Below are 20,811 nucleotides of genomic sequence, written 5' to 3'. Positions count from 1 at the left end.
TGAGTGAATACAGCAATATTGATAGAAGACATCAGTTAAAGTCTGAGAAAAATCGGACAATACGTTCAAAAGTTATGACTTTGTAAAGTTTCTGAGCAGCCATCGAAGTATGAGAAGACTAATATAGTTTGTGAAAAAGACGAATTGGCTCTGGAAAGCATCAAATTTCCATCTGTCAGGCAGAAAAACCTACGGGAAACCCGACAGGGCATGGAGGGAAACAGTTCAGTTAAGACTATCTCAGTGGACTCACCAACAATCCGGTTTACAGAAAGTTTGGGGGAACGGCCATAGAGGAAATAAATCGCCCAATCCCATAAAAATTTGGGTGTACTCAAATATAATGATAAGACAAGGATTAATCACGTGTGGTAAAAACATTCAGGACTTAAAACGCCATAATATTTACATTAAAAAAAAAACGCCCTCATGGCGTCTGGTCGGGCTACATCATTATCCTCAAGGCACAATGAATTAAATTGCCTTCAAAGATTCATCTTGCATGGCCGGGATGATTCCTTTCCGAAAGGTGATATCAAACAACTCTTCCACGTCACCGATGTTTGGGTATTCATGGAGCGCCCATTTCAAGTACGTCTCAAATTCGTTCCAGTCTACCATGCCGTCACTGTCCATGTCGATGGCGGCAAGGGCCTTCTTGGTGTCGGAACAGCGATAGCAGGAGAAGTAGGGCGCCATGAAGCCGTTGTAGAAAGAGTCGAACTGCAGCATGTCGTCACTTTTCCCTTCCCTCAGATCCCATTCGTCCCACATCTCGCGGACTTTAGCCAGCAGGTTCTTGGCATGTGGGCTGTTTACTTGAAAGTGATCTATGGCATTTCTCATCTTTTCGTCCAGACTTCCTCCAGCTCGATCGAAGAGCAAGGCCAGACCCACCATACTCATGTACTCTTCCTTCCTGCCATATTGTGAAAAAAAAATGCATATTTATTTATTGTGGATGCTATGGATATATGAATATATGTATATTATATATATATATATATATATAAATATATGAATATATATATCATAACAATAATAATAATAATTATTATTATAGAATTATATATCAAGGGTCGACATCAACAAATTTTCATAATCAAATTGCATTAAAATCATCAAAAGTACATTTTCCGAATGCCCGCAAATGAAATTTCGTGACCCGAAAAATATAAGGAAAAGCGTAAAAGATATAGTACTGGGATAAAACATCTCAAATGATATGATTAAACCATGATAGTTATGAAAGAATTGAAAGTATCACAAAGTGCGTCAAATATCATGTAGGCCTACTGTGACTATTAAAGGAATACGAAATCAAGAGAGTAAAACGTGAAAGAAAGTGAAATGATTTGATATAACAGCACATTACTATAAACCTTGATAATTATGTGAAGATTGGCAGGTACATTGTATGTCAAAGAGCTTCAAATGGCAGTACGCTTTCTAACTTTATTGTCCCCGCCGAACGAGTTCGTGTGTGTGTCCGTGCGTCCGTGCGTCCGTGCGTCCGTGCGTCCGTGTGTGCGTCCGTGTGTGCGTCCGTGTGTGATCAAAATCTTCAATTTGCTACTTCTCTGTCATTTATGAGCCAATTTTGATTCTGTTTGCTTTATATGATAGCACTACATAGGAGCTTTGAAACTTCTACACAGAATTTCAGTTGTGACCTTTGACCTTGACCTTTGACCTATATTGTACATTTTGCTACAAAATGCTACTCCTTCGCCATTTCTAACCCGATTTCGATTCCGTTTGCTTTATGTGATGGCACTAGGTGAGGGCTTCAAAACTTCTACACAGAATTTTGACCTTTGACTTCTTTGACCTTTGACCTTGATTTTTTATCTATATTGTACATTTTGCTACAAAATGCTACTTCTTCGCCATTTCTAACCCGATTTCGATTCCGTTTGCTTTATGTGATGGCACTAGGTGAGGGCTTCAAAACTTCTACACAGAATTTTGACCTTTGACTTCTTTGACCTTTGACCTTGATTTTTGACCTATATTGTACATTGGCTACAAAATGCTACTCCTTCGCCATTTCTAACCCGATTTCGATTCCGTTTGCTTTATGTGATGGCACTAGGTGAGGGCTTCAAGACTTCTACACAGAATTTTGACCTTTGACTTCTTTGACCTTTGACCTTGATTTTTTATCTATATTGTACATTTTGCTACAAAATGCTACTTCTTCGCCATTTCTAACCCGATTTCGATTCCGTTTGCTTTATGTGATGGCACTAGGTGAGGGCTTCAAAACTTCTACACAGAATTTTGACCTTTGACTTCTTTGACCTTTGACCTTGATTTTTTATCTATATTGTACATTTTGCTACAAAATGCTACTTCTTCGCCATTTCTAACCCGATTTCGATTCCGTTTGCTTTATGTGATGGCACCAGGTGAGGGCTTCAAAACTTCTACACAGAATTTTGACCTTTGACTTCTTTGACCTTTGACCTTGATTTTTGACCTATATTGTACATTGGCTACAAAATGCTACTCCTTCGCCATTTCTAACCCGATTTCGATTCCGTTTGCTTTATGTGATGGCACTAGGTGAGGGCTTCAAAACTTCTACACAGAATTTTGACCTTTGACTTCTTTGGCCTTTGACCTTGATTTTTGACCTATATGGTACATTTTGCTACAAAATGCTACTTCCGGCGGGGACATATATTACGCACCGCGTAATTTCTACTTTTCCTTGTTCATACTGAATTAGGGCACTATAACACGATCTTACATGACACAACATCTTCATGAAATAATCATAATCATTTATGTAGGGTATAACTTTACTTCTATGAGCGGACAGAAAAGATCTAGAGGAAATTTATGATAGAAAACACTGGTTCTTCAATTAGATTGTAAAAATGTACTCAACAAATTGATTTACTTCATAACTATTAACTTCGCAGTGGGTTCTCTCACCTGCCAGCCCTCACATCTTCAAGAATTAGTTTCTTCATCTTGTTGGCCAATTCCAAGGTGAACTGGGGATTATCTCCAAAGAGATTAACTAATCGGTGACGGATCATCTCCTTGCTGGCCATGGTGGTAATCCTCACGGGCGCCTTCTCACCGAAGAATCTGGCCAAGTCGAAATCTTCAGGCTGCAGGGTAAAGACGAAATCGATGGCGCGCGCTCCGAAAACCGGCTGCTTGATATGTGGGTCTTTCCCTGTTGTGATTTTGGTGACGTTGACGGCGGCCTGGCGAAGGTAGGTGCAGTTATACTTCTTGAGGACCTTCTTGTTGCCGAGGCGAATGAGATTCATCAAGGTGACACAGGTTGAAGCATGACCAATTGCAGCACCCTCCGTACACACGCTGGCCCAGACGCCGTTCGCACCATCCATTAGAGCCTGGGTTTGGAATCGGAGAGAATTCCCTTTTTAATCTTCACCTCATGACTGACAGACATTGACAGACGTTGGAAACTTATATTATGTTATCATGATAATGGATGCACAAGGAAACAAATTCGCAGCACAACACTGATTTCATCTTTTTCATCTTTGTTCGGTCTTTACGAGCTTAAGATTTCAAGATGTGGAAGGAGAAATCTCAACAGCGGCAGAGCAGTTGATTGTACAAAAGTTATACTACAAGATAAGGCGTTGATTCCATTAAATTTTCATTAGGCCTCCACATCGATAGGTCACGTTGCTATTTAAAAAGAATATCTCTTCACAAAAATTGTTGTTGTTTTTTATTTTCTTGCGCTACAGTCCTTTGAACAACGGTCCCTTTCAAGGATTCTACGCTGGTGGCGTGGGTGTGTTGAGCTTTATGCTTGTTTCCGCTTATGCTGGTTGACTTGGCTGAAAAAAAAAAAGATGATTATGAAGGACATCAAGCTACAATTTAAAAGCTAATGAAATTCATTATGGGTAGATGGGCCTCGGATAGGTCTATGTAATATACCCATCAGACGGATCAGTTTGTGTAAGACATCATGACTGGACTGCGGTATCTCGCAATCCGGCCGCAATACGCAGATCTTATCCATGTATTCACCGGATGCGTACCCAGTTCAATTCAGTCAAGCCGGATATCTACTCAAAACCAGGAAATAATGAAAGAAAGAACGGTTAAGTAACCGTTACCTGGAAATCGTCTTTTTGCTTGACTATAGTAGATAGGTAGATGAGATGAGTCTAGCTGATGAACCTTGCATGCAACATTTATTAGTGTTAGGATTAATTTGTTCCTCTCAAGCATTTCTCCAAGAAGAAGTCTATCACACTTTCATCTGTACCGATTTGTTGATTTTCAACTCACCTGTAGCACAGTTGTATCACAGTTGCCATACTTTTCATGGACGTGAACCAGCAGATGTCCCTTCCACCTGTTGTCGTCCATGATTTTGCGGATGTACCGCGCCCACATGCCGCACTCCTCGGGCAGGGCTTTACCCATGGGCTCCTCAAACACGATCCCAAAAGGACGTCGATTTGGCGGCAGTTGGGCAAAGAAGGATACCACCTTAAAGAGTCTGACAGAGTGTTTAGGCATCACGTCGCCTATATCTCTGAAATTGAACATCACCTTGGCCTTAGAACTGAGGTTCTCGTAGCACCAGTTGTTCCACTTGCTGAGCAGTGCGCACATGTTGTCTATGGAGAACCTGTTGAAGTCATATACAGAGTCGCCCAGGTCCACCTCAAAGATCACGTTGTACAGACCCGTTGGTTGCAGTTTGCGGATACCAAGAGGAACGTTTGTAGTGTCCGGTACCTTGTCTTTTGCACCTATTCAATATCCAAATACCAAAGAAAAAGAATTAAGATTTCATTTTTTATAGCTTTAAATAAACATCCTTAGAACGATATCTTATGATACTTCACCAAAAGTGTGCAATTCTGTCATTACAAAACTGCAGGCCATTGTGAAGGACCCATCCCACCCCTTACATGGGGAGGTGGTTTTCAATAAGTCTAGTCGGATAAGGCTACCTAGGCTGCGGACTGATAGGTTGAGACGGTCATTCTTACCAAGTGCAATGATGCTCTATAACAGCAAATTTATTAGGTGAAGGTGGATAATGTTTGTCATGTAAACAACGTCTGATTTTTTATTGCACAGTTGAAGGGTTACCGGTAATGTACCCATGTGTGGATTTAGCCTGGGAATATACAGTAATTATTTGAAGATAAATTGATGTTTATATTAAGCAGCAGGATGATGATATTATTTTATTGATTTTTGTATTATTGTACAGTGATAGTATTCTTACATACACCTGTACACATGACATACACATGTGAGCACATACACCCATTGTGAAGGATCCATCCCACCCCTTACATGTACAATTATTGTACATGGGGAGTTGGCTTTAAATAGGTCTGGTCGGATAAGGATGGGGAGTTGGTTTTAAATAGGTCTGGTCGGATAAGGTTATCTAGGCTGCAGATTGATAGGTTGAGACGGTCATTTCTACCAAGTGCAATGATGCTCTATAATAGCAAATTTATTAGGTGAAGGTGGACAATGTTTGTCATGTAAACAATGTCTGACTTTTTATTGTACAGTTGAAGGGTTACCGGTAATGTACCCATGTGTGGATTTATAGTCTGGCAAGATACGGTAATTATTTGGAGATAAACTGATGTCTATATAAAGCAGCAGGATGATGATATTATTATCTTTTTCTTTTCTTTTTTTTGGTACCATTGTACAGTGATAGTATTTTTACTTACACCTGTACACAATCATGACACACACGTGTGAGCACATACACCCATTGTGAAGGACTCATGCCACCCCTTACATGTATATGGGGAGTTGGTTTTCAGTAGGTCTGGTCGGATAAGATTACCTAGGCGGCAGACTGATAGGTTGAGACGGTTATTTTTACCAAGTGCAATGATGCTTTATAATAGCAAATTTAGCAGAGGAAGGTATTATAGATAATGTCTGTTATGCAAACAATGTCTGACTCTTAAATTGTACAGTTGGATACAGGGGTGTGATAATTTGGCATTTTCTGGTGATGTATAAGTTTGGTTTGGGTGTTGTAACATGACAGGACTGGATTTCTCAGGATATTTGATTGTATATCAGTATATAGGAAAGTATATGTGTTATATGTATTTCCACCCCGTGCATGTTTTATACACACACTAACATACACACACACACACACATGCACACACATACACATACACACACGGGCACAAAACAAAACACACACATACATGTACGATGTATTTGGTTTTTCAGTGGATGATATCTACATATCGGAATATAGGGGTTCAATAATCTGTCAGAGTACTGATTTGTATGTTTATAATGTACTTTATATTCCAATTCTGGCAATAGTTATGGATCTTAACATACTGTACATGTTATGTAAACTGTATGTGTCCTTTCTTTATTTCATTTATCAATGTATAGACATTTATTGTTTGAATAACATCCCTGCACATGCACGTGTACTGTTCATCCAATTGATGCAGATAGTGGGGTGGCTTAGTGACAAATATACTGATAATCGTGACACGCCGGACAAAAGTGTCATTTTTTCCTCAGACATTGGTATATATATGAGGATCAAAATTAGGGGGTGCTCCAAGAAATCCGCTAACAGAAAAAATGAGAAAATGCCCTTAATTTGTACATAACAATAATGTCTGAATTCAAAGACTATACACAGGGCATTCGCCAGGTTTCTGTACAATGCAATGCAATGTACATGGTTGCTAGTCTTAAAATTCAGACCCATAATACGACATATTATGTGCATGTTTACAGTAATACACCATTTTTACTGGTTTTCCTATGGTAACAGGTGGTTAGTCTGTGTTGCAGACCTGAGGGAGGTGTGTTGGAATAGTCCAGTTTTCTTAAGCACCTTTTCATTGAATAATTTCATATAATTTCTTGTAAAGGATTTTTTTTAGTACTGTCTACCTCCTGTAGAGAAATGGCAAAGAGTGACATGTGACTCTGGCTCAGATACTTTAAATCTTGGGCAATGACTGAGCCAGGTGTAGGACTATGTCACAGTTCATTTTTTCTCCCAGAACTACTAGTTTACCAGTAGAAGAGCTGCATATTCCATTGAGAACTTAAGGTTTTGGGTATTGCCCTACATATTTCCTAACAAATTTAACCCGTTTCCTCCAAGATTGTGTGAATTCCATAGGTTTAGCGCAGGGATTACCTGGTTCCCGTAAGCAATTTTTATAGTCCGCACCTCCCCTCTTTATATGTTTCTTATTTCTTATGGGGGTTATTCAAATGTTTAAAAAAGTTAAAAGTCTGCTTTCATAGATAAAGTTGAATTTAGACAATTTGAATATTTTTAAAGATATATTGATATTTGTAATTTCACTCATAAAGACTTAAAGCGGTTTGAATATTTTTGGTCTGATAGCTATGTATAGACATGTTATTAAAAAGTAAAAGCAATGTTTGATTGGTTCACATTATCCAAAGAGGGTGGGATGTAGTTGGCTGGTGAACAAAGTCTATGGGGAAGTTTAAAAAGTTGATAGAAATAAAACAAAATCGGCATAGAGCAGAATCTAAATCACAATATGATATGACAAAATTCCCGACCCCAAAGGCGGTTGATTCTATGATGCTTTATGTCAAAATACATTCCACCCAAAAATACATGTGATTGATAGGAGGAAAAAGTATAGCACATTAAAAACAATATAGTTCAACTAACCCCATTAGTCCAGCAGCATAATGAAATGATTGTTAAGTTTTATCGCCTTGTCAATTGAAGATGATGTTACATAATGACAATTATCAAAGTCAGGTAGATCTACTAGTATATCAAGAAACCAAAAAGAAGGGGTGGGGTGGGGAGAGAAGAATGAAGTAAGTTATTAGTATCTGTAGTTTTGGTTTTCAGTATATTCATTTTAATTTCCTTAATTTCCGTTAGGTCATCATGGATTGGAGCATTTGTGTACTAGTAATCTGCCAGGAACAAACACAAGAAAAACTTAAAGGTCCTATATATACACTTTTGGGAGAGTGACTTGAAAAAAATGTTCAGGATATCACATTTTATGCATAATATGTGTAGGTCTGGGGGCATTTCATGAAGCATTTTGTCCGACAAGTTGTCGGACAAATTTGCTCTCTGCCAATCAGATGCAAGGATTTCTGTAGTTTGTAACAGTTTGTCAGAAAAATATCTGACCAAACTGCTTCATGAAATGCCCCCCTGTTGTATCACAAGACATCCTACCATATACAGTTTTTGCAATCAAAGCAAACATATAAAGAGATATCAGTATTTTTCTCATTAAAGCATAAATGCGGACGGTTTAGTCTGGAAACATGTTATCATAGAAATATTGTTCACATTTTGTGTTATTAACAATACTTAACATTGATTATACAGATTCATTTTTTTTTTACAGAGGTTCTTTCTATCCGTAACTCACACTTAAGAATAATTTTCAAGCACTAATTTTGGGTTTTTGCCTTTAATTATCCACAAAAAGGAGGACTCAATGCATAAAAGGTGTATGCTTTATTTTTGGAAAATGTTGAGGAGATCAGGAAAATAATATATATTGATGTAGATTTTGGACCTGAAGGAGCAGTTGAAGCATTTTTAAGAAACAATGCCTTGTGGCATCGTTCTTATCATCAAAAATTAATAATGACAAACTCAAATGAAAATTGGAGGGGGGAAGAAAAGATGAACATAATGACATGAGACAGCTTGGTAAAGATTAAACGCTAAAATAGACAATGCAGCCTCTTTTCTCAGTTCATACTTATCCAGAGTGTGTGCTTTCTTTCCAGTACCGGTATTATTATTTAGATAGGTTAGGGGAATCCCTTTGAATTGTGTGATACATCATTTTAAAGCTTACAGTCTGCTCTTTCAGAATCTGTCCTTAAAGGACAAGTCCACCTTCATGCGCACGTGGATTCAGTGAATACAACATTACAATTTCTAAAGTGACATCTTCCATACGCAGAGCACGTTTTGAAAAAGCACTGATCTGAGCGCATAGACAGGTATAGGGCTTATACACGCAAAGTCTAGTTCATGAGCCCAAAGCTGCGCAGTAATATCTCGGGAAGTAAAAGTAACTCATTAAAATGAAAAGGTAGGTCGTACACTTGGAGTAGATGCAGAAATTTTACATTTCTGTACACATTTTACATAGGTACCTTTTGAGTTGAAAATTAGCTGTTTTTCACCTTAGGATTCAGTACTCCGCAAGAGACACACATTTTTGCGCGTTATATGAACGGCGCGGTGCGCGCGAACAGGCAGGGAGAGGTCCCATCAGATGACCTACTTCGAGAGGTAAAAGAACCATTATTCCTGTCGCACAATCAAAAAGTAACTCCTTAAAATGAATAATCATATTCTAATGAATATTCATGTAAAATATCTAGCCAATTGGAAAAACTTTCCCATAGGTACCTCTGCAATATTCATATTCCATAGCTGCTGACAGAATCTGCCTCTGATACACTCTATTCAACGCGTGCCGCACTTTAGGATACCGCATCCTGATTGGCTAAAAGGTTTTCGGGCAATCGGTCACCGCGTGATCATTTCATTAATATTCATCACTACTCACGCCACTGGATCGCTGTGATTGGCTTCATGTAAATAAGAACCTCAGATTCAAAAATAATGATCTCGCTGCATCGGATACAGTGTATGTACTTTGTGACCTCCTGCGCTGGCGTGCTCTGCATCTCCTGCCTTCTATAATCCCTTCTATACGTTTTTTTTTTTTTTTAAATGTATTACTACTACTACTACTACTACGACTACTACGACTCCTACTACTACTACTACTACTACTACTACTACTACTACTACTACTACTACTACTACCATGGAGGTTCTACCTCCATGGCACTACTACTACTACTACTCGTACTACTACTCGTACTAGTAGAGTATGGCAAAATCAAAATACATGCCCATTGGATATTAAAGACAGCTCGCACAGCTAGAAAAGTACGTCAGTAATATAAAAGCTATCAATTTGATTATTATAAAATTGACACTTAATCATTTGGATTAGATTTTTGTGTACGGCTATGAATAAAATTCTAACTATTAATCAATTTTCAATGTCGTTGAGTGGCTGAATTGCATAATGTACAGTACTTGTATGTCACTGAGCTCTGCACTGTCGTAATTACTTTTTGATTCCGTTGGGTTCGATCCCCCCCCCCCCCACTCACACACACACACACACACACACACACACACACACACACACACACACATGTACATCATATCTTAATGTATGCACGCACACCTCTACCGAGCAAAATCAACACAAGCACACATGCTGTATACACATGTCATATCACTGACAAAACCTTTTGGACATAAACACAAAAACAGTGTATATATGAAGATAGACCAACAGCCATTTGCTTTTATTCAGTCTTCTTTTTTAGTCATCTGCAAAATTACAATACGTGCAAATTCTCCAACAAGATACAGAATTGGTACAAATGCTCTAACAAGAGACAGAATTGGTACAAATCTTCTAACAAGAGACAGAATTGGTACAAATCATCTATTGTCTTTATAAATTCAATATTTAGTCCTATAAGGTATAGATATCTGCAAAACTATGTGACGGTTTAGAAAAGAATCCAGCGTGTGCAAAATTGAATGACAGTTAGTCATTGTGGCAACAATGTATGGATTAATTTCATGGCAGGATTGTACCTATGCGCGTAAAACTTGTAACAAAAAAATCAGGGGTATATTTTGCTTATAAATACGAATAGAGTGTAATACACGTTTTGTACACTGAAGTTTGGAAAAGCGCTGAACTAGAGGAGCTGTGTGTATAATTGCATTGGCTGGAATGGTTTAGCTAATGAGACGTGCAGGGTGTTTCACCATAAGGCTCATCAGTGACTGACCATTTGTTTGTTTTGTTTTGCTTTTTTCATTTATAAGAGAAGAAGACGGCACGAAGGGTTGTATCGTCTTCTCTTTTGAATGCAAAAATACTGGTCAGTGCTGATGAGCTTTCGGGTGAAGCAGGCTGTATGACTCATAAGCTAAACTATTCCAGCCAATACAATTATATTTTTGATGACTTTATCTTTAGGATATTTCAATTATGAGAGAGTCAATTTATACATTTCACGGAGGTTTGGAAAGATTTAAAATGAATTACATTATAATTCACCACATTCCCTAACAAAAAAAAAAAAAAAAACCTTACATAAATTTCATAATCTGCAACGATAACAAGGAGCATCATGACTTTTCAGTTGTAATATAGTACAATGTATTAACTGTTTGTATCAAATGTATTCAGAACTACCATTTAGGAATCCATATCCAAAAGTCATGTCCATTTCAGAACGACTGGGCCATGTGTTCATTGCTTCTAAGTCGTTTAACTGATATACATGGATATGATTATGAACACTTTTTTTACGTGTGCACGACACAGCACTATAACATGTACTGTGAAGGAATACAATAGGTCGTAACAACCCGAAAACTTCTCGGACCTCTTCTGGCGGAAACATAAAAAGTTTGTCATGTACATCCATCATAGTAACATTAATAAACATGAAACGGTGTAATGTGAAAATAGAACTTTATACCCTTATATTCGCAGGAAAGATACACAATTATGCAATTTTCTTCAAAGGGTAATTTTTAACTTTCAAAAAGTTGACTTCTATCAGGACAGTACTGCTCTACTTTGGCAATGGGAAGCAAATGACATACCATCCAATCTGAGTTAGTGACATTTTCATACTCTATCTAGTGTGCTCTTAGTAGTCAATTCTTGTGCATTGACACTCATCCTACCAAGTGATGTGCTGGGCAAGACATCATGACATTACATTGGCGTCAATAAAGAATGACAGAAACATTTTTCTTTTTTTACAATAAATGTCAGTTTTGTCAATTGCTTCCTTTACCCAAAGTAGGGCAGAGTACCCCAAAGTTTAAACACCAGTGTTTGTTTGTTTGTTTGTTTGTTTTTTGACATGCATACTATCTTGAACATCAACAACATCTCTGTATACGTATTCATGCAACACGATAACACTGTCAGAACTTATTTCATATTTGGACAAAATTCATCGAGTACTCTATTCTACAAGTACTAGGCTACTATATTGCTGATACACGCAAGTGCATTCCAAGACTCATCTGAGATGCCATGAGCATCCTTTACTAGCACGGCGAGATTTACCCTTTGTAAAATATCCTCTTCATTACATCCTGTCATGCTACACAACTCCTCTGTATCTTCAATCAGAGAAATAGCCTTCAGTTCTTCACTGTTTTTGTCTCGTACAGTGATATGTATGACAAGAACTCCCTACGAATCAAGAAGTTGTAACCTGGCCCGACACTCTTCTTTGAGATGCATTGAGAGTCTCCTGGCATGTCTCCTTGAGTAATGTTCTTTTCTCATCCATGCTGATCGCTTGCCTGATTGTCTATTTCTCAGTAACATAGAGAGATGCAGAGCACGTTTTTTGTACTTTTTCCTGATCAATTCAAAGCGTTCATTCTTTTTCAAAACTTTTTCAAGCTTCTGTTTTATGTATGCCAACTTCTCAATTTTTCTTTTAAGTTTCTTTATGGTATCAAGCAGACTTTTTTTGCGGACATTCTGATTGCAAAATTTTAAGCTGCCATGTCTTTGTCTTTTTAAGCCCCTTACTGAACAGAGCTCGCTGCTTCCCTCCTCGTCGTGACTGCTTTATTCGAGTAATAGGTCTGATTAGATACGATTTTATTGCATTCAGTAGACGAGGAGTTGAAGACATATTCATAGAATAATGTTGGCATATAGAAAAAAACACAATGTTTGAAACCTGATGTGGACCCTTATGCATAATTATGTAACTTTGTAACTTCAGTAACAAAAGCCAAATCTACATTTAAAAAAAAAAGTATGCCATAGTTCATGAATGAATCAAACTGCATAAAAAATATGGAACTGACGTTTGAGTGTAAAATGTCTAAATAACTTTGAATTTAAGAAACTGTAAAACTCCTAAACAACCCTGAAACAAAAAGTTGTTGTGTCTTGACTTCATTTCTGCTGTTTCCACTCTTCTCGAGTTCCATACGACCTTATGAACCTCAACATCAGATAGTGCCCTCTCTCCAGATGATGTCCTGGCAGGGTACCACTACGTTCCACAAATTCGGTAATTGGTCTCATTTTCCTAACCTTTAGGTAAAGCCCCTTTTCTTTCACGTATGCGAAATCCCCTGCCATATTGGTTATTCTTACGTTCCAGTCGGGTCCTAGGATGGCATTCAGCTCATTCATTTGATAGGTTACGGTCTTGAGTATTTTTGCAAGGTGCAAATACTTCCTCGAACACCAGTGGATCTACAGGGACACGTGCCACGCACTCCGGATTCTGGTTTATGCTGATTGTAAGCTTTTCCTTTATGGCAAGCCTGAGTGCAGTATTGACATCACTTGCTGTTCCGCAGCTGCCTGAAAAATCCTCTTTGGTGATGAGATCCGCCTGAAATTAAAAAACAAGTTCATACAATCTCTCTGTAAATCAAAGATGATGATACTACATAGGTACCCATCATTTATTAGAGAAGTGGTAAGTATACACACAAAGGATATGTAGGTAGAAAGGAATTATGCACAATGAATGTATAATTGAATTATAACAATGGCTTTATCCCTTCGGCAGTGTAATGTTAAACACGGATTACATGTTAAATAGGAATATACGTTTTCCTGTTCAATTTCGTATTAGTGCATGAAAGAGTATAGAGAGTCATTCAATTTCGATAGGGCAACAAAATAATGGGCATTCAGTTTCACATGAGTAGAGCAATCAAAAGAGTAAAAACGTTATTTAGATTCCATATACCACAGGGCATTCAAGTAAGCACGAAAAGACACGCGACTGAAGATTCCTGGTAGATTATATGAATTATGTTACACAATTCAAGAACAAGCATCTTTTCCAATTATACACGTGTACATGTGGATTCCTGGTGACGTGCAATACTGCATATTAACAAAATCTCATTTTATTGTGTTACTTGTTCACCTTCACATTATCTACAATGTGTGACAAATTTTCAAACATTTTTGTCAATCATATCATTTCCTCAAATCTAAGCTTCACCCTAAAAAAATAATAAAAAATAAGAGTAACATCGCTCTGCTTTGTAGTTTAAGCCTTTAGATATCTCGACTCAGCCATTTCAAAACCAATTTTCATCAAATAAATGTTGAATTCCTCATGGAATTCCATGCTCTTTCATGTTTCTCATTGGTATCTCACAAAAAATGTTAGCGTTAGAAACCTGAAATTAGGTCTCAACCAAAACTATAGGAGCCCTTTAAGGTTGGTGCTGTGAGCATGTTTTTTATTGTTAGACTAGACGTCTAGAGTGTTACTGTTACGGTACACAGTTTACTTTTTTTAGTGTTACTGTTAGTGACGGTTTGATGAATGCACAAATAGTTTTGACCTTTAAGTTTAGGTTTAATCTCCTCTATTAATAACAGTGGCGGATCCAGAGGGGGGCGCAACCGGCGCACGTACGCCCCCCCCCTTAAATTTTCGTTAAAAACAAAGAAAATAAAAAGAAAATACTGCAATGAAACCCGGAAGTGGCACCAAAAATATTAGTCACGCCCCCCCCCCCCCCCTTTACAGAATTCCTGGATCCGCCCCTGAATAATACACTAGTTTGATTCGTTACAGGTTCTATTCTACATCGGCGCTAACAGTTAGGCCTACATGAGACAATGCTTAAACATGCTTCAAAATATTAGAATGATGTTTAGTAGAGTTTAACGTTTAGGCCTGTTGTTAGAGTTTAACGTTTGTCGTTAGGCCTACCTCGACATCAAAGGCTGACTTTTTGTTCCACTGCTGGCACTGCAGTTGTCTTCTCCTGGGTCTCCGCGAGTTTTTTGAAATGTCCGATGGAATATGAAGCACATCTTCTCCTTGGTCTTTGGGTTGGGTGTTCACTCATTGGTTCCAGAATGAAGTAGCCTAGTACTAGTAGAATAGAGTACTCGTTGAATTTGTCCAAATATGAAATAAGTTCTAACAGTATTATCGTGTTGCATGCATACGTATACTGAGTAACTAAGCTAGCTAAGCTCAGACCCTTATACTAGTAGTGCATGCATTATACAGCTGCGCGTATCGCATGCTGGTATTTCGCGGAGCGCGACCACGCTAGCCAGTCGTCCAGCACTAGCTCGTGATTGGCTAATATCTTTGACCTGTGTTTGTATGTAAATGAGGTCAACGCGTGATCAATTAATGAATATTCATTATACACTATCAGCAACGGGTTTCAATTGGTTGTATGTTAATGGAAATATGACATCATACCTCATTAAGAGTTTGTCCGCCGACGCGTGTAGACTTTTTGTAATGACAATATTAGTAGGACACATCACAGAAAGCTTGGAAAAAATCGTACAATCCGTTCAAAAGTTATGATTTTTTAAGGTATCTGCACAGTCGCGGCTGGATGAAAAGACTACCACAGTGTATGATGTCACATGCGCACATTCTAAGGAAAATGAAATGAGAATTTCACAAAACCATACTTTTTGAATAAAGTTCACATAGTTTCTTTGACTTGCTAGTGACGTATGTCAAGGGTAATATTATTCCCCCTGCCTTCTGAAAGAGAAGTCGAGTATCCTTTTGTAAGCGAAAATAATTTATGTTGAATTTTCTTTATTCATTCTTTATATCGTTGTACACATGTGATATTACAAGGTATAGTAGTCTTCTCATCCAGCCTCGACTGCATGAGCAGAAACTTCAAAAATTCATAACTTTAGAACGGATTGTCCAATTTTCCTCAAACTCTCACTGATGTGTTCTACTATTGTTGCTGCATTCACTCAACCCACATGCTATAAAGGTGACAAATCTTTGTCTGGCGACTTTTTTGTTGATCAATAATACCAACCCTGATGGAAATCTCTTCAAATTCATAAGTTCTGAAGTCTCCTTTAAGTTTAACCAAAATCTATATATGTAGTTGCCATGGCAACATACCACTTAACACTAATGAAAAGTATTTCAAACCTCTATACATCCCGTTGATCAGTTGTACCTATTCAAATGGAATCTCTTCCAAACTGGAAAATAGCCTCCTGTAACTAACTTCAATTAAAAACCCTAGTTTTGGGTTGCCATGGCAACGCACAAATCAACAATTATATTTGACCCCTGGTTTATACTCTTGGTACCTTCTATACAACGTTCATATCAAATTTTGTGAAAATTGAATCTTCCTACCTGGAGAAATAAACAAAAACATGATTTTTAGAAAAAGTTCATTGACCTTTGACCTTTGACCTTTGGAAATTTCACCCCAAATTCAATCAAAATATTTTACTTGTTCTCAATATTCTTCCTGCCAAGTTTTATCCAGATTGGATATTCCTGACCTGAGAAATAGCCAAAAAACCTATTTCACAAATAAAGGTCATTGACCTTTGACCTCTAACCTCCTTCCCAGCATCAATTTTCTTGGAGCACCCTATTTTTTGAGAAGGTACATCATGAAGTACCTTTGGTGAAAAAATCATGCTTTTGTCCGCCGTGTCACGATAATTTCACTAAGAGCTACTAAGCCACCCCACTAAGACATGTGCGCACATGTTTTGGTACATGGAAACAGGAACTTGATAGGGTGTGTAAGTGTGTGTCTATGTCGTCTGCTTGGGTATGTGTATGTGGTATGCTTTTGCAGTGGGTGGTTGTGTCAGTGTTTTGGGTGCGCAGCCGCACACTGACGCTGGGGGTGTGGATTAATGTGTAGGGGTATGTAGAGCCGCGGAGCTACTACAGTGGCCCTTTGGTTCAGCTGTACATTTTGTGATGTGGGCGTGTATGAGGCGTGGGGAGGTGCGGGTGTGTCTGTGTGTGTGTGTGTGTGTGTGTTTGTGTGTGTGTGTGTGTGTGTGTGTGTGTGTGTGTGTGTGTGTGTGTGTGGGTGAATGAGTGTGGGTTTGCGTGTACAATGTATTGTTTTTTAGTGTTGGATGGGTAGCCGGGTCACGAGCCATGCATGCTTTTTTTGCGTGTAATAAGATAAGTCATGTACATGTGCAGGGACCAAGTGCAATATTTTGATTATTAATAATACATGTACAGTACGTGCACTTGCTGTACTTTGTTACCCACGCCGATGAAAATCGGCAGGGGGTTATGTGAAGGGTTCCGTATGTTTGTTTGTTTGTTTGTTTGTTTGTTTGTTTGTTTGTGTACAAGATAACAAGAGAACGGGTAAACGGATTTGCACGAAATGTTATGGGGATGTTTGGATAATGGCAGGAAAGAATCGATTAGATTTTGGTGATAATCGGTTGACCCTTGCAAATTCTGTGTGACCTTGAAGTTGAAGTTTTGACCCCATGGTATAGTGACCACTCCGAAAATTTCCCGTTTCTCACTTTGCGATTTTCCGCTACCATACGAAAACATAAACTCCCAAACGATCCGACTTCGCTGCTCAAATGTTCGTAAGAATTCCGAAATTTACGTTTAGGCCTATATGAGGGACTATGTCCTTCTAGATTAAGAAAGTTCGTTCTCCGTCATCACAAACTGGCCCGTATTTTGATGATTTTTCAAATTAACATTGATTGTTTTTTTCGTTGGAGGAGCATTAGCTCGGTCGCAGTCAGACTGCACAATATGCGCGCTCAATGTCAATGCGTGTGCAAGGCCGCTGAAAATGCATCGCGCTCTACACTGTTGGTGCAAAATTGCATCGGGGACGTTGCGGCGCTCGTTGGTGGCCGAATACTGGTGCAGTAGACATTTGCATTCAACCCTTGCATTGAATAATTCCCGTAGACACTAATCATAGGGGTAATTGCCTAGGGGGTACTGGTGTACGTAAATTTTGTTTTTCTTTTGCGCTTTTGTGGATACCATCAAAGATCGTACACTCATACGACCTTTGATATCATCACACTCTCGGCTTGCTATAATACAAAATATCCCGCAAGAAAACGGCGTATTTCTCGATTTTTAGCGCTTTTTCGGCGACCCGTCGCGTAGACAATACTCTTAAAACTGGACTTAATTCGCGCGCGCTTGGAAAAGTTCCGATTCTGCACTTTTGACGGTGGAATTTGGGATTTTCGATGGATTTTTGGAGGAGACTTAAGGACTTTCCTGTACGTGAATGAGTGTTAATACCGTATGTGTAATGATGTGATTTGCGTGTGATGTGACTGTAGAACCAAAGATCGTACACTTCAGTGTACGATCTTTGGTAGAACTCACTGGCTGGTGATAAAGCACACTGGCAATTAAGTGGCCGAATTCTGGTAGATGACCGAATGCACATTATGTTTACCCCGACATTGTACTTATAGGCGTGGGTCTGCCGCCTTTGACGGCCCCTCTCTAGTTTAGTGTTATGTTCCTTGTCCTTCAGTTATGTATACATATTTATTTTCCTTTACATGTGAAATTTTTATGGAGACTGTTGCAAAGATTTTTATGCCGTAGTGCATGACAATAAACGATCTGAATCTGAATCTGAATCTGAATCTTCTGAAAAATGCAGATCTCCCTCGCGTGAGAGGGGTACACCGTAACCCCCTCCCTCTTCCACACGCACTTGCTTAGTCCCTTTCCATTTGGCACTTTTGAGATTGACAAATTTCCTTATATTACATTTCATCAAGAGTGTACAGTATGTCCCCCAAAAATTACAATCCACTTTTCGCACTGATAACACCCAGTATGATGCTACTCCAGAGTCTTAAAATAATAACATCTGAGCTCTATTTTGAAAAAAACAAACAAACAAAAACATTCAATTTGGTTAAGCGGTCACAGAGGAATGTGGATTGTTGTAAAGCATGTCATGAGTTTGATTTTTCCAAGTTTAGCACTTGGATGCTCTTGGAAATGCAAATTAATGTGTGAACACAATAGACAGAACTTGGAGGGAAGAGACTTCTGACATGCTCTACGAAATTCCTCATTTCTCTTTGACCACTGAAGCAAATCGAATGGGGTTTTCTGTAAGATGTGGGCAATGAGTTATAGTTTCATACCCTGAAATTGCATTTCGATTTATTGACTATTCTTAAAGCTACCGTTACGGAAGGCACCGTTGTATTATTTGGGGACATACGGTACATCACATCTGTCATTTCAATTCCACTAAACATGCAAAATATTCCCTCATTTGGGAGGGCGATGTGCAATTCCAGTCTCTCCCCCCCCCCCCCCACCAGTTCCCTTTTATAGATGTATAGGCCTACTTTCTTTTGTTGGTAACTCCCTAAATATTCCATTTAATTTTCCCTAAATATTCCATTCAATTTTCCCCTAAATATTCCATTCAATTTTTCTAGAAAATTTGCAAGACCTCCCTTGTTAATATGGAAAAGTTTCATGGGGATATACCCGTCCCAAACCCTCCCAAACTGTCTGTCAAAAAAAAGTATTGTTTCCAAAATACTATGTCGATGATAGGGTTAAGAGTAACAACACGATGTTTCGCTCGGGGTTGACATTATTAGTATTATCTCCATCATCTCCCATCTTCTCATCTGCTATTTCAATTTGGTAAGAAATAATATCGATGTTGAGGTTAGCTTCTGTTCCATTCAATGAAATAAAAATTGTCACTGTAGATTCATCTTGCAATTCACTGATATCCGTGTTTTGGATATGCATTCGTCTGGTATCATCATTCCAGACTTAAAACATTTTACACTCTAATCAAAAGAAAATATCAGTTTCTCTGCAAAACTGACGCCCACATTGAATTAAGTGTCCCTGGGAAAGGACAGCCCGTGCATGATCACATAAAACTTTAAAGCCTTCTTTATCAGTATACACATTTCAAGAGAATGTAATTTCTTTCCATTATTTAGATGGGTCAGGTAAATCCATTTCTATTTAGGTATATTTCATTTAAAATCTTTTTTTTTTTAAATAGAGTCTGCTCTTTCAGAATCTATTAATAACCGATGATAACTTTGAAAAGATACTTTCGTTGTTTTTATAGTGCAAGAATACAGAACAGTTCTTCAATTTGCCAAAACGATATGAATTATCATGGTGGGAAACCTAAGAAAACATAGCGTTTTAGGTATATATAGCTTTTTCAAATTGAAGAAATTCTTCCTATATGAGTTGTATTTATCGCAATCAGTTCGCAACAATATAATTTGTCAATCAGTTGCAGGTATAGATTTCTCCTTTAAGTGGCGTAATCGTATCTACCACAGGATATTCATTGAATAATAGCTCATTTGGTGCTTTAAGTCACACAAAAGAACAATGATATTTGAAATAGCCATTATAACATACTGTATAAAAAAAGAAAGAAAACCACAATTCTCGCATGGCTGTTGAAAAGTGAATACCTGCAGTTATCTCGGAGAAGGCCCAGAGACCATCGGGGTTTTCCCCTCTCTCCTTAAGCTGCTTGACGAAATCATCATCCACGCGAGTCATGTGGGAAAAGGAGGCCACGATGGTGTGCTTAAAGCCGCACTTTTTCACCTCTTCATAGATTTTCCACTTGTTCTCCAGGGTGTGGCCCCGCAGTTGCGCTACGGTGCTTTCCCGCATCGAGTTGTCCAGCACGAAAAGGTCCAAGTCGCGAAGAACTTGATATTTGCCAAGTGCTTTTGCAACGTCGTTCTCGTACACTGTGCCCAGAGCTTCTACTTTTGATGTCATCTTGTCCGTCTATAGTTACAACTGAAATATATAATATTTTCTTTTTATTCTTTTTGTTTTTTATATTTTTCCCTTTTGCAGGGTCGGCGAACGGGGGGGGGG

General features: G+C 38.4%; 1 protein-coding gene across 1 annotated transcript; it reads right to left on the bottom strand.

Moving 5' to 3' along the window:
• Positions 1-474: 474 nt before the first annotated feature.
• Positions 475-20,709, bottom strand: LOC139723771 (uncharacterized). The gene is made up of 4 exons (XM_071634981.1): positions 20,391-20,709; positions 4,297-4,766; positions 2,944-3,377; positions 475-919 (listed from the first exon to the last, which is right to left on the bottom strand). The coding sequence occupies exons 1-4, from the start codon at positions 20,707-20,709 to the stop codon at positions 475-477; spliced, it is 1,668 nt and encodes a 555-aa protein (XP_071491082.1).
• Positions 20,710-20,811: the final 102 nt, after the last annotated feature.

Source organism: Diadema antillarum, unplaced genomic scaffold (genome assembly GCF_040938485.1).
Source record: "Diadema antillarum isolate AM-2024a unplaced genomic scaffold, OU_Dant_1.0 scf00000199, whole genome shotgun sequence".
In the NCBI taxonomy this organism is placed as follows: Eukaryota; Metazoa; Echinodermata; class Echinoidea; order Diadematoida; family Diadematidae; genus Diadema; species Diadema antillarum.
Note: the sequence above shows the minus strand (reverse complement) of the source record. Positions and strands in the feature narration are given on the sequence as shown.